The following is a 14,807-nucleotide window of genomic DNA, read 5'->3' on the forward strand; positions in this document are numbered from 1 at the left end:
CTGTATTAGAAGAGTTAATGAACTGAACTTAATATGCTAAAATAAGGTAAAAAGAGAAAAGAGTTTTCTGAATGTTTCTAAAGTTGTTTTTAGTATATAGTCATTAATGCATTAAGAGATGTACAAAAATGCATTAAAGGATCAGGAATATTTTCCTGCAGGTACTTAGAACCTAATAAATAATGAATGTGATGATTAACTACATGGGCTGAAGTACAGAACATTACCAAGAAAAAAACTGCATAAAACCTGGCCTTTGAATGGGTGTGCACCATTGTTTTTAATATATAAAAACACCTGAATATACTCAGTTGGGTGTGAAGAGAAAACAAAAGAAGTAAGCGTGCTTGAATTAACATTGTATTTTCAAATGAAACAGATTTAAATATTGCCAAGAGTGGTGAAGGTGTCTGGAGTGGGGTGGAAAGGCAGCAGAGCCAGGTGAGCAGAGCACCGTGACGCCGTTCAGTGCTGCTTGAGTAGCCACAGAGGTTTGTGCAGGTCTAGAGAACTGAAGTAGGACCACCACCAGGGCTTCTCCCTGCCCGGTGGTGACCCCCCTCGAGCCTCGGGCTGCCCTTGTTGGGCGTGAGGGTCAAAAAGTTCCAGTGGGTCGTATGGGTCATACATGTCTTCCATTGACCGGCGGAGGAGCTTGCTGGGCCAAGCCTCAACAGGTCGCAATACAAAGTCGACTCGCCCAGCCCGTTTCATCTTGGCAGGAAGGGTGACCCTCTTCATCACCCGGCTGTATCCCGCCGCTTGGGCGCTGATTATGTACGTCCCTGGAGGCAGGAGTCGCCAGTAGTCTCCATCGGCAGCTTAGGAAAGGTAAAGGCACAACAAAACTGACCTTAGTTTTTAGTCTAACATCCTTTGTAGTTACATGCTCGTATACATGTGTGTGCACAGATAGCACAAACATTTAGGGGCAAGTTTTGAAAGGATCTCAGATTTTGATTCCAATTTTGAAAAAAGTTCAGATGCAAACTCTTGAATGAAGAAAAGAGACTACACCTGTGAAAATCTGGCCTTTGGGAGCTAATGGCGTAAAATTAACATACAAAATGTCAGTGCCTGTATCTCAGAGAAGGGAAGCTTTCCTTCGTGGTGCTTTCCCAGGGGTACAAGGAATAACTCCGAAGAAATCAAATTAATTTAAAACTGTGTGAAACTTAAGAAAGTGAAAGCAGAATCCAGGCTGCAGTACATATAATGTCTAAGGAGCTAAGAAATCCCTGCTTTTATTAAATTACATTCAATTACTTTGCAGACATTATAGCACGTAAGACTATGGAGTCGGAGCTGCAGCTGGTATAAATTGCCATTAGTGTAAAACGGGTGTAAATTTCCTCCAGCTGAAGGTCAGAGGCTGCAGGCAAAAGCCGAGAGTTTTAAAACAGAATATTTATTCTTTATTTTATATTTCCTTTATTTTGAATGGTAAGTTTCTCAACTCAGTTAAGATTGCATTAATGCTATTTTCTCATGCAGTTCCTCAGTCTTTTTTAACACTGAAATTAAAAGACATTTTAATCATATGACATTCTTACCCCCACCTAACTCAAGAACAAATACTCCTTCTTCCTTCAATGTAAACGCATTTTTTATTTAATTCTTAATTCTTTAAAGGTCCACTGCCAATGGAAAGCCATTGTCTGGGATGAAGTTTGAAAAAGACCTTAATTCATGCCAGAGTCTCCCACCAGCCTCAAGAATCTGTATCATCTCCATTGTATCCCCTCTAATGTTAGTGTTTTTGAAAGCTGGAAAGCATCCACTACATTATAAACCATTCTGGCTTTCCGAATTGATTCAACAACTATCATTAGAGCAAAATGTTACCATTCATGTCTTCTATTTTGCACTCCTATGGCCTACCCTGTTCTCACTGAAATCAATAATAAAATGAGAGCATTGATTTCCATGAGAGCCTAAAAGCTCAGAACTTTATGACTGTGAAAATTAACAGTTGCATATGCCTCTATACATGTTTACCAGCTGGCGACAGGTATAATGTGAACATAAGTCAACATTCTAGTTTTTTGGATTTTATATAATATTGTCCAAACACTGCATAGATTTATGCTTTTCCACATGAAGAAAAAATGTTGCCTGCCTTTCAGTCACTGCTTCAGTCACTGCAGTTAAAGTCAGTGTGGACCCTACTCTAATGTCTACACCTCATGCTCACAGTATTTCAACTAACTTATTCTCTCAGGGCTCCATGCCTCCACAGGCTGAGTTACAGCCCCTGAGCAAGGCTGTTGCCATATTTCCCCAAATATGAAACTTAAAGGTGGATGTCTGAATCTCACTGAAGATACATTGGCTTTGATGGACAGCAGAGAGTCCCAGGTGGAAGTTTTAACAGCAAGGACTGTGTCATCCCAGAGACACGACAGACTCGACAGCCGGTTTGATGTGTCTTCTCTCCTGTTATTCTAGAAACAAACCCACAGCTAAGCCTTCAACTCTCTGTTAAGGTGCCATTTCTATCAAATATGACAAGACTTTTGCAGTTAAGCTCTCAGTGCTTTCATCCTGCCCCAGGAAAAAGCTCAAACTAAATATATTACCTGTGGTGACATCATGCTGGATGCCCCTGACTGAAATACGAGCATTTTTTATTGGGTTGCCAAACTTATCAGACACAATTCCTTTTATCCCCCGATGAACCTAGCAAAGAAAAGCAAAGTTAGATGAGAGTAATTTATTACAGTACCACCTCCTCATCTTCTACTTGGAAACCCCTGCAGATGCGAAACAACTTTCAAGAGGTTCAAACTGTTATAGAGGCTCTTGGGTGCTAATGCTCTTTCAGATCACATCCTCTGTTTCGGAGCTCCAAGGGGGCTGAGGAAAGGGATAACTGATCAAGAGCTTTTTTGGGGCTAGGTATGTGGCTCTGCATTGAGGTCCCTTCTCTGCACACATCACTGGCACCTCATGATCTGACCACAGTATTTAAAGAGTGTTTCCGAATGTCTGCCCTAGAACCAAAACCACAAAGAAATGGAAAGTTAGGGCTTTAGAAACAATCTGATGCTCTATAAACAATGAGAAGGCATCACTGGTGCCATGAGTGAAGTTAATTCAGCATGAAGCAATGGCCCTTTCATCTGTTCAAAGTGCAGCACTAAAAGATGTGTGAGATAAATCAGAATCAAGCAGAATTATTAGCTCTCAGACAGTACCACTTATCAAACAATACACTGCCATCCTGACAGTAGAATCAATTAATGTGGGTTGTACGAGGAAACCAAGTCTTCAGTATTATTTGAAATATATAGTTTTCATTTTCTTTCACTGTATCTAAAAGGATCCCAAACTGCTTAGAGATAAAGAACCAAAACAGAACAACTGTCCTGTGATAGACACACTGTTACTAATTTAAAGTAGAGCAGAAGCATAAGAATAAAATAAGATGGATACTTCTATATTAATATTACTTAATGTACAATCTTTAACACAATATTTTTAAATCATTCTCCAATACACTGATGCGTGTAAAGAAATATATAATATTTAATAAAATTATTAGTTTGTCGTATTCTTATTTAATATCAGTGAATAGGAATAGGTGAGTGAGTTCTTTAGCTACTTGGGACTTGCCATGGCTCTGCCACCTACACTTCACTACATGTCGGAACGGCATGACAGCAGTGTGTATAATATCCTTTTTCCCTTCTCTACATTGAGCTGATGAGGAACATGCTTGGTGACAAACTAAAGAGTGGTGTGGATTCTGTCATACACAGAGGTGCACAACAGGTCACTATATCTGAAGTTCAATAAAACAAAACAAACAAAAAAAACCCAAGAAAAAAATCCAAGTATTTAAACATTAAACCTCTTAAGGTTCTTTTTTTGTGACCTTCCAAAATGAAAACATTTTCTTTTGGGAACCCTATATGACTTTTTTAAATGAAAAGTAATTTCATTTCAATTTCTCCCCTGAATAGCTATGATCAACTTGAGCTGTTCTTCACTTTCCCCACCCTTCTTTCTCTTCTTCCCATTTTCCCTCCCTATTATTCTTTGTCACAAAAGAAGAATAAAGAACAAGGCGTAAAAATAATGGAAACAATATATTTGCTTTTCTGTTGGAATATAGAAATGTTTAAAAATAAACATTAGAATATCCAACTCTACAGTAATTCTTAATACAAAGCTAGAAAAAAGAAGTCTAGTCTGGTGACAGTAGTTTTTTATTTGAGGTGAGGCTGTGTTGTCACTGCTCTTGTTAAACAGCCGTTCCAAACTAGTGGAGCTATTCACTGGAGAGTTTAGGAACAACTCAGTACAAGGACTTGAAAACTGTCCCTTAAAAACTATTATGATGAAGCACTGCAATTTGCTTTTCAGCATGAACCTGAGGATTTATCATATGGATGGTGGGTAAATCTGGTCAGAAGAGTCATCTCAGCCCCAAATTTAATTTACAGTGTAGACATACTCAAAGTAGTATGACCTCATCCAACTTCAGTAATAATTTTGCCATTACAACATGATGGGATGAAAATTACAAAATTGAAATTTCTTTAACAGTGCTGATCTCTTTTGCTTTACTAAATACACTATTGTTGGTTTTGCCTCAAGTCTGTGCCACATAAGTTTGGGAGAGTGTTTTGATACCATTTCTGATGGGGAGAAGAGATCGGCCTTTATGAAAATGAATTCTACTTCTGCGTGTTAAGCCAAGTAGATTTGTACATGCACCAAACAGCCTGGTATATATCAGAATAAGAAAAGTTTGAATTGGTTATGGCAGACTTAATCCTTATCGGGAGTAATTCAGTCATCCTTATCTACAAAGTTGTTTTGCTTACTGTCCTGCATTTACTCAAAAAGCTTTTCCGGCATAGACTTCTACAGTATCTCACACTATAAAAATCTTTACATCTTGAAGACTTCAGCTGCAATATATATGGATTTAACCCAGCTCCATTTGGATTCACTAAAACTCATTTTCATCAGACAGCTGTAAAATGAAATGAGTTTGGTGGTCTGTACTGTAGACTTTATTGAATGATAATACTTACCACAAGTAGCAAGAGGTTGCTTAGAAAGGCCATAAAAACACTCCTAACAATTTTAAATTACTGTGTACTCTATCAAAATATGGCATGACAGCAAGCTAATCTACTAATGGCTGAGAGAAAGATGAGCGACTTCTGTTTCTGTGTTCACTTACTTATTGTCAGTGAGGTATTTGTTTTTGCTGAGCTTAAATTTATTATTAAAAATGACTTTTAAATGGCATGTTTTAATGCTCACGGACATACATTTGTTCCTCTAGAAGATTGGGCTTCAGATCTTTTTTAACTACTTTCATCAAGAAATCAAGCTGAAAAGTGTGGAAACAACATTTCTAGCAAGTTACTTAGAACCTCTCCGTTTCAGCCGAATTTAAATCTCCTGCTGCCATGCAGTAGGGTTTGGGCCACAAACATACAATATGGAAAGGAAAAAGTTCCAAGCAGCTCTCTGGAAAGTAGATCTTGTTGGTTTATTCTTCAAGAGAAAGGCTGATTCTTATTTTTCTGAATATATGGAGTTTCTCTAGCATTAAATTTTGGACAGTTGATTTGTAATGTTGCACAAAGTATTTACAGACAATTGCCTTTTTCACTGTTTTCAAGGCCTTTACAATCCTCAGTCTCTGTCATTTCTGCAAGATAGGCAAAATATTATCTGTGTGTCCTGCTAGACCAAGTGAGGCACTGGGGTCCCAAGCAGAGTGTGATGAAAGAGTTGGTGCTATCTCGCTGATAACTGACCAGGGAAACAGTAAAGAAGTGAATATTGACAAAGAATGAAGAAGAAAAACCATAAGCACAAAGATTCTGTAAAAGCAGAGCTGTACCATTTCCATGTAATTCAGAAGGGCATCTCTGTTTTCATGCCAGATTGTAAACAGTTCCTCCTCCAAAGGAAACTTTTCACATCCTACCTCCACGGTAACTTCAAAGCAATTTGTGTGAAGGTAGTTAAAATCTGCCATACCTACAGGTTTAAAAAGAAAAAGGAGAGATCATGAACAAGCCATATATAACCCTTAACTGGAGCTTTGCTGTTGTCAGCTGAATGCAATCCCTGTGGGTGTGGATATACGTATTGTAAAGAGCGTGCACGGCCAATATATAAAAAGTATTCAACAAATTCACAATTCTACAACTCATTTCAACAACAAATTAACTAATGACAATGACAACTTCTTTCAGGTGAAAAAGCATCATTTTAAATTATTATTCACCTGACCAAGAAGTAGCGATAGAGAGATAAGGATTGGTTAATCACGGTAATTGGATAATCGGCCGTATCAGAGGTGATTGCTAAGGGTCACCGGCAAAGATATGACCTTTTGCCATTAGTATGTTCAAAACTGTTTCTGTACAAAAGACATTGGATATAATTTTCAGAAGAATGTAAGCCAAAGATATTTAAGCCTAATTCTCACTCATGCCCCAAAGCTCTCTAAATGCCGAGTTTCAACATAATTATTTGGGGATCCAGCTGAGTCCTATTTGAAAACACAACTGAAGCACTGATGAAAATTTTATGAACACTGATATTTCATCCATGCCAGTATTTCAGGAATCCTGAAGAAAACTAAATACTATTATTGGGGAAATCAAATTAGCAAGCTAGCACAAATGAATGGGATGTTTGTCTCTGCTGTAGTTTTTCCTGAAAAAGAGTTTACTTAAGCTGCACTTGTGTAGTCTGCACGATGGATTCAAATTCATGCTGCTCAGGAATGAGAGCACAGTATTAAGCATTTATTTCTACATTTTGGATTTTAAAAATAGAATGATATTATATGCAATAACGAATTCGCCCCTTGTATAACTTAACTTTTCTCAGGTCATATCAGGGCTGAATACCTCCCATGGTATTTGAATATAAATGTTACCAACATACATTTTGCTACTTAAATCCCTTACAAGTTACTTTTTGCAGGGGTCTGACCTAAAGCAAGCCGAAATGAATAAAATTATTTCTTTCAAACCCTTGTGTCTCATAAAGGTCATATAGAGGTTTTACCTCACTTGATATGACGGTAAAGTGGTTTTACCTCCAGTGAAGCTGTACCACTCAGCACCATTTATAATACCTCCGCGTTTTACAAAATTTCCACCGCAACGAAGTTCGGATCGGTCTGAGATGACTGGATGTGCATCTGCGTAGGCTTTAGCCAGCATTTTAAACATCTGTAATAGAAGGGTTTGAAATGAATTTGCTTTTACAAACTGTGAACACTGCCATTGCTGCTATTAACTATTGCTCTTGCAAAACCCCAGTGAGCCCCCCTGCGTCCTCAAGGCTGTTGGAGGGGGTGAGCCTCCGTGCAAGGATATTCTGCCAGGATGTTTTCACTTGTCTTCTTCCCCAAGGTCCTTCTCTGCAATCCAGTGTACATTTAGCCAGAGATAACATTAAATACCAGTGGATTTTGTGATACTTGGCTTCAACCTATCGTCTGGGGCAGGAGTAGAGGGCTTGTTTGGTTGTACTTCAAGTCCCAGGTTTTAAAGCTGAAATTAGCTCTCCCTGTTATGTTTTAACTCTTGCTATTTTTACCCTTTCAAAAATACCTACACCAGCCTCAACCCAACCAGATCTTTGCATTGGCCGCTGCTGTGTGCAATAGGCAGTGTCAATTTGCTTTGTGTTTATCCCTCACACAGGACAGCCTGCCAGTTGGATGTCAATGACAGTTGCTTCTTTGTGGGGCAGAAACCATTCCCAAAAAGTGAAGGATAGGATGTGGTGATGAAGGATGTCACCACTGATTTCCTAAGAGTCTTGATACTGATGAAGAGTGGAGGATTCACCACCCAGAAAGGAAAAGTGACAGGTACATGTAGGAAAGACAGAAGAAACAGCAGTGATCTGCAGAAACTTTATTTGAATCAGGTTCCTGCCATTTTTCTCCAATGTTTGTTCCAAATTTGTACAGAAATCCCCCCCCCTCCTTTTTGTTTATTTGAACCTCACCTACAAAAGCTATAATTTCAGATTTCAACACTGAAATGACAGCAATTATCAGATGCTACTAGACCCTACTCCTCATCATCATGAGTTTCATTGCACATTGCTTAAGACAACAAGTGCAAGAAGATGGGTGGCTGAAATCCGATTTTTAGAAATGATCCTAAGATTTCATCCTTGATGTTGTCATGAAGGATAAAGATCAAAATGACCAAGCACACGACTTTGATTTAATATTTAGAATGTTTCTAATAATCACAAAGCTGAGCCAATTATGGGATCAGGTAGGTGACCAAGAAAAGGTGGAAAGACAGTGATACATAAGTGTAAAGACAATTTACCAAAATATTTCTGATGACCAGACACTAAAAATCCTGACTTAATAGAAAGTGCTTTTGCATCTCCCTTGAGTTTCTATGTGTCTAAATATTGCTCAGCCCAGACAATTACATCTCCTTCAAAATTCTGCTGGAAAGAAATGGATCTTAAATACATTAAGAAGAACTTTTACTGCCAATAGTTTGGGGCCAGGCCCAATATCTTTAATTTCTACAGGAATTTGGGTTCCAGTTCTGAACCTTCTGTGGAAGATATTTGCTAAAAGTTTAGAAGGTACCTATGTAACTTAGAAATATGTTCCTCACCTTTCCCAAAGACATCTGCAGATGTTTTATTTCCAGTAAACAAGTCTTTCTTCTCTTGCTTTACACCAAGAGGCATAAGATTTTTGTCTGGCCACTGGTGCAAGTGAATGAAGATGGGTGGTAGTGAGAAGAGAAGTGAGAAATCCACAATCAAGTGAACTTGATTTAATACAAAAGTTAAACTTTTTTTAAAAAAAACACGTTAAAACGTGCTCTGATAGCAATGCATTTATTATCATTTAGCAGCTAAGGTACGACTGGTCATGGACCTCAAAAAAATGTAGACATTTAGGTGTAATATAGTGGAACAAAAAGGAAAAAAACATAGAGGAATCCTTGTGACTTTGGAAACATGATGCTTCATTTCGTAAAATGGGATCAGTCCTGTTACCTTGGCCAGTGCTTTTACCCCAGTGACTGTCACAGGTTGGGCTTTTCAGGGTGAGGGAAGGGAATGCTTCCATTCACCAAAGGTGTGAACTTGACTTGGTGTGCACCTTTCTGCTCCCGTGAACACTGCCATCAATGCACCTTCTTGTGTAACACAAAGCAACAAGAGCCTGCTAAAACCACCCATTTCCACAAAAGTGAAAAAATGGGAAAGTTCTGGATTAGGTGAGCTGAACCAGATGCAAGAATGTGAGTGTAAGGACATGGTCCAGCTTTGAGACTCCTTGATCCCACACGTGCCAGCCCAGGCTGCGATGCAAGCTAAAGATGATTGAAATCCACAGTGTCCTGGATCCTTGTGCCACCGCACGTACATCATGAAGGACACAGGGAGGTGGCAGCACCCAGATGCGTTTTCAAACAGGGCAACCTGGTTTGAATGTACCTTGCAGAATTTGACTTTTTAATTTCTGGCCATTATCTGCAGTGCAGCATTTCACCCTGGGCTGCAGTCAAGGGTGCAAACTTGCCTTGTTTCTCCTTGCATGGCAAATTCGACAGGTCAGTGGTCAGAACAAGGGTTATGGCTAATGCATGGCAGCTAAAACAAGCTGCTGTATTTCAGGATGCAGGTTCCCCAGCAGCAGCAGCTGCAGATGACATTGCTTAAATGCAGGTCACTTCACAGGTACAGGTTTTATAACTTTCTGGGCAAATTTTAAAGTGATACTGGTGGTGGTGTTAAGGTTCCTGTGCTGACTCATTTGAAAAACTGGTTTTAATTGAGGACATCCCCAGCCTTCCCCTGTCTGTTTTAAACTTCCAAGTTTGTAGCCCTCTTCCCAGGCTTTGCAGCCACTGACTATGCAGCAGCCACCCATGCCTTATGCTGTCGCAAACCAGGGATGCTGTTAGGGCTTGCCCAGCTGTGCTCAGGGGGATGGAGCACTTCATACATGTGACTGCATCGTTTCACTCAAAAATCACGTGCTGTCCCTGACTGGAGTTGATGGGGGGACCGCTGTCCTTCCGTCCCACAGGTGAACTGCTGGATAAGGCAGGCATGGCTGTATTTCTCCACCATCTACGCATGAATCAGGATACCCCTAGCCCAGGCAATGGGATATAAGTGCACAGGTTTGTGATTTCCTCTAGTCCTCACCAAGAGCTCCTGTAGCTTTTATTACCACCCACCAGACACTTCTTAAATGGGCTTTTTACTGTGCTGTGCCTGGTCTATTTTACTGCTACATCATCATCACACATGCATAGTCAGTAGGTATTGTACAGCTCAGAAAAAATGGATGGATTCAGAAAATGCTTAATAGTCATAAATATTTAAATATCTAATAGGTGCTGGTGAGAACTGTCACTTTAGAAGAAGCCAGCCCAGAGATATGCTCAAAGATTATGGATGCTTCAAGTCAAAGATCAACTGCTGACTGTTTTCAACTGCTGTTCGTTATGTAATGAACCAATTTTCCTTAAGAGACCAGAGGCATTTTTAACATACTAACTAGGTAAAAAGCTAGCTGTTCTTCTAGTGGGCATGTCGGCAATGAATACTAGACTGAGGAAACCAAAGGGAAATAGGAAAGATGGCAAAAAATTTCACAGAAGATTTACAGAGAGTCCCAGATGGGAACTTTCCAGGGACAGAGAGGGAAAAACCATTCCCATTCATCTGACCTGGAATAAATGTTACAAGGCTGCCACCATATGGCAGCCAGCTTTTTTTTTCCCCTACACATTTCAACAGAAAATAACATTGCTGGTCAGGCTTGTTCCTTTTCTTCTGCAAATCAGTGGTAAAAATACCATAGCCTTCACCCTTTAAATAGTCAAAGCCTGTCTTTTCCTAAACTGTGCCTTGTCAAATCACATTTGGCCTCACAAAACATGGGTAAATCTTTACAGATCAAGCTGATGCTGTGTAAACAATCCTATATGTTAAAGCACATTAAATAAGTGTATGAATCATATTTTTATATGTCTATATACATGCATTATATATGTAAACATGTGATTGATTACATATTTAATACCTGAGTGCAGACATGCATACATAAATATATGCAATCTAAATAAATCAAAGTTTGTTACTTGTTAAAAGAAAAAAGTTTCCATAGTTCCACACATGGAAAGCATACTGATATGCTTACCCTACAAAACCAATATTACCTTCTCATCAGGTGTGGGAGAGAACATTTTTTCTTCCATAGGATGCCTCGAATAGTCATAAGGATAGGTCACAACCAGCTCACCCCCATGGAGGCTGGCAGAGAGCACGAACGGGATAGACCTCAACCACTTCATGACTGCTTTCGTCTCAGGGGCCACCTGAAATCCAGGAGGTAAAAAATCTGTGAGTAGTGATGCAGCTCCGAAGGGATTTGGTCATGGGCAGGATGAAGGGCAGCAGAGGAGGGAGTGTGTCGGAGAGGAGAACCATGAGGCTCTGAGGCTCTCCCGTCCCCAAGGTTAATGGGGGAAGAGTGTCAGTTTGCTCCAGGGGACAGATGAGACACACTGTTCACTGTGGAAAAACTGGGGGGAAAAAAAAATAAGAAAGAGAAACTTTGGCAGAAGAATAACTTTTTCTTACAGTGACATTTTCAGCAGTTCAAAGTGATGATGGCAGCATTTTAGACCTGAAAAAATGTGGTGTTGTACCACTACTTGCAAACCAAACTCCTCATCTAATTTCGTTTCTGAATCAGCAGGACTGACTTTGAATGGATAAACTGGACTACGGGGATCAATTTGCCATTCTCAGCACTTGTTGGGAACACACTGTCTCATTTGCTATCCTTTGGCCCAGGCTCATCTGCAGGTAAATGAGAACTGATGCACATGAAACACAGCGGTGACTGCAGCTTTCCCGCAGGGACCTGCTGGGGGGGAGCCACAAACCCCGTCTTTCGGAGGGGCCCTGCTCAGTTACAGCTGCCAGGGGAGCAGGCACCGGGCTCCCAGGGGTGCTCAGGCACCCACCTCCCCCGAGGTGCGGGGGCTCCTCCAGCCCCGTTTGCCGCGCGGTAACTCCCTGGGCTGCCCCGGGGGTGGCTCATGCCCAGGGCTAACAGTGGCATCTGGGGGCAAGCCCAGGGAGGGCCAGCGCCCTTGGAGGAGGTGAGGCTCCTTCCCTTGCTGCTTGTGAAGATACCAGGGGAAAAGTGGGTGTATTGGGTCGGGCTGAGGTGGGGTTAATTGTCCTCCTAGCAGCCCTCACGGCGCTGGGCTTTCCATCGGTGTGTAGCCAGGTGTTGGTCACACACCAGTGGTTTGGCGGCTGCTGAGCAGTGCTCGTGCAGCATCAAGGCTGGGTCTCCAACATTCCCCCACCACCACCAGTGGGATGGGAGGGGGCAAGATCTTGGGAGGGGCCACAGCCAAGACACCTGACCCAAACTGACCAAAACGATATTCCATACCGTATGACATCAGCTCAGAGATAATGACAAGAGAAAAGGAGGAGGAAGGGGGGGGAATTCGTCTTTCATGACATTTTATCTTACAGAGCAACAGCTATGCATACTGAAGACCCGCTTCCCGGGAAGTGGCTGGACATCGCCTGCTAATGGGAAGTGGAGAATAAAATCTTGTTTTCCTTTTGCTACCACACATGGCCTTTGCTTTTGCTTTTTATTAAACTGCCTTTATCTAGGCCCATGAGGTTTGTTTTTTTTTTTTTTTTTTCCACCTCATTTTCTCCCCTCCTGTCCTCCTGAAGAGGGGAGTGACAGAGCATCTTGGTGGCACCTGGTGTCCAGCCAAGGTCAACCCATCACAGTGGATGGGGGCAGAGGCTGCTAATCCAAACTCTGCTTTGCACGAGTGCAGATATGCAGGTTTTAAAAAAACAATGAGCAAGATCTGCTGTGGCAGACTTAGTCTAGCATCTACATAGGGCTGCTAACATTGCGTATCACCTTTTGCTTTGATTCTGTTAGCCATTAGAAAATCACCCAGCCGGGATCCCAGAATGGCCAATGACTAGTAACAGTGAGTCAAGTCAGTAATATGCAAGAAAAAAACACAAAACAAGCAAGCAAGCAAGCAACCAACCAAGAAACCTAAAGACCTATATACATTAGGGTTGCAGTAACAGCAATTCCTTTTTCCTTTGGATCAGTTCCTATTCTGCTATTGGTAAATCACAGCTTTGGGGATGCAGTGAGTAGCACAAACTTAGATGTTGAGCAGAGAAAAACACTGTGAAGCAAAGGTGCACCGTGGATGTATTACAGCTCCAGCAATGAGGTAGAAAGCAAAGGGTCTTGGGAAAAAGCCATGCCTACATACAGTTTTACCTCCCTTCAGATGTCACAGTTATTAACGGAGTCCTCCTAGTTTTCAGGTTTCCTTAAAATGCCATTCTGTAGTTGTTGAGCTGAACAACAGTTGCTGAGTGCCTCCAGCCACCACAGCTCTGCTATTTGAAAGGGTTGTACCTTGTACTTGGGAAGAAATAGGAACCTGAGGGTTCCCACTGCCATAAAGTGAACCATTAAGTCAGTAGTTTGTGGTTAGCATATGGACACAAGTCAGACTGTGCCACTTATCCTCAGGAGAAAAAGGCCAGGTCCAGTTTATCTATCAACCTAGTAGCAGCCTTGGAATCTCTGTGTTGCAACCCTTTCAACCTCGGTATTATAAAGAGAATGCTTCAACAGAAGGTGAGATGTAACAGATAAAGTCTGACCAGCTCAGGAACACACAGAATGCACTTGGCACCCCAGAAACCTAGCCAAGGTTTTTTGTATATTTGGGAAGATTAGATACAGAGTTTCCAGGAAGGGCATGACCTGAAAAACATTTTTAAAAAGGCAGATAAAGGGCTCTCCAAAAGGAAAGGACAAACGCTCTACACTTTTTGCAGTCTCACATACCCACTTGCATAACACAGAGGTGGGAGAAGAAAACAGCCCACCAGGCTTCGTGACAAGGAACCTGGCAGTGTCTGAAGAATGCTACCTGCAGCTGTCAAAGTATTTGCTTTTCTGGTCTTTGTACAGTGCCCTGGGGTGGTCTGATAGTGACCTTTATCCCAAGGGAATTTGGGACTGAACCAGGCACTCTCAAGTGCTTTGTTCATGCTTTGAGCCCATCTCTTCCAAAGAGCGGAAGACTCCAGGTGGTTTGTAAGGGGCTGTGAGTGGCCCTGCCTGCCCCACGGGGCCCACTTGGAGGTTCATGGGATGGCTGAGGAGCTGGCAACAAGCCTGCATCCCCCAAGCCCCACAGCACCTGCACTGCCCAGGAGGATGCTGCCCCAAACCCTCAGCAGCTCCCTGGTTGGCCTGCAGCTACCCCAGCTCCGCTGCCCAGCCAGAGAGGGGATGCCTGAGGCCAGAATCAGCCCTGCTTTCAAACAGGAGTCTCAGGTCTCGATAAGATCTTAAAGTTGCTTCTGCAATGCAGTGGGCAAGGGTGAAATGCAGGGTTTTACTCAGAGAGCTCCTAAATTCACTCCCTCCCCCTGCTTAGCCAACTTGCTCACTGGGTACCTGCACAACCCACAAGACACCGCTGTGTCACCGAGCCAACGTCTTATTGAAGTGAATGTTGTGGAAAATCAGGAATTTCAATGTCACTATTTTTATCCTAATAGCATTTCAGTGACATCATGTACAGTGATTAAGGCTTTGAAATGTGCACATCCTGGTTCAGCTCCACCGGATGATATCAGATGCTATCTGTGTCACTCTGGCCTTTGACTATCCATAGACTTTTCCTTTAATGTGGGTTTTGACTTTTTTTTTTTTTTTTTTT

The 14,807-nt window shown here is 41.6% G+C and overlaps 1 protein-coding gene across 1 annotated transcript in view; it reads right to left on the bottom strand.

Moving 5' to 3' along the window:
- Nucleotides 1-465: 465 nt before the first annotated feature.
- CPZ (carboxypeptidase Z) overlaps nt 466-14,807 on the bottom strand; it is a 35,809-nt gene continuing 21,467 nt past the window's right edge. Inside the window, exons 7-11 of the mRNA XM_009643210.2 lie at nt 11,214-11,372; nt 7,082-7,217; nt 5,870-6,009; nt 2,580-2,679; nt 466-821 (exon numbers count right to left, since the gene is read on the bottom strand). Of these exons, the coding sequence (XP_009641505.1) occupies nt 466-821; nt 2,580-2,679; nt 5,870-6,009; nt 7,082-7,217; nt 11,214-11,372 (891 nt within the window). The remainder of the gene's footprint in view (nt 822-2,579; nt 2,680-5,869; nt 6,010-7,081; nt 7,218-11,213; nt 11,373-14,807) is intronic.

The sequence above is a fragment of the Egretta garzetta genome, unplaced genomic scaffold, assembly GCF_000687185.1.
Source record: "Egretta garzetta isolate BGI_Z169 unplaced genomic scaffold, ASM68718v1 scaffold107, whole genome shotgun sequence".
NCBI classification, from domain to species: Eukaryota; Metazoa; Chordata; class Aves; order Pelecaniformes; family Ardeidae; genus Egretta; species Egretta garzetta.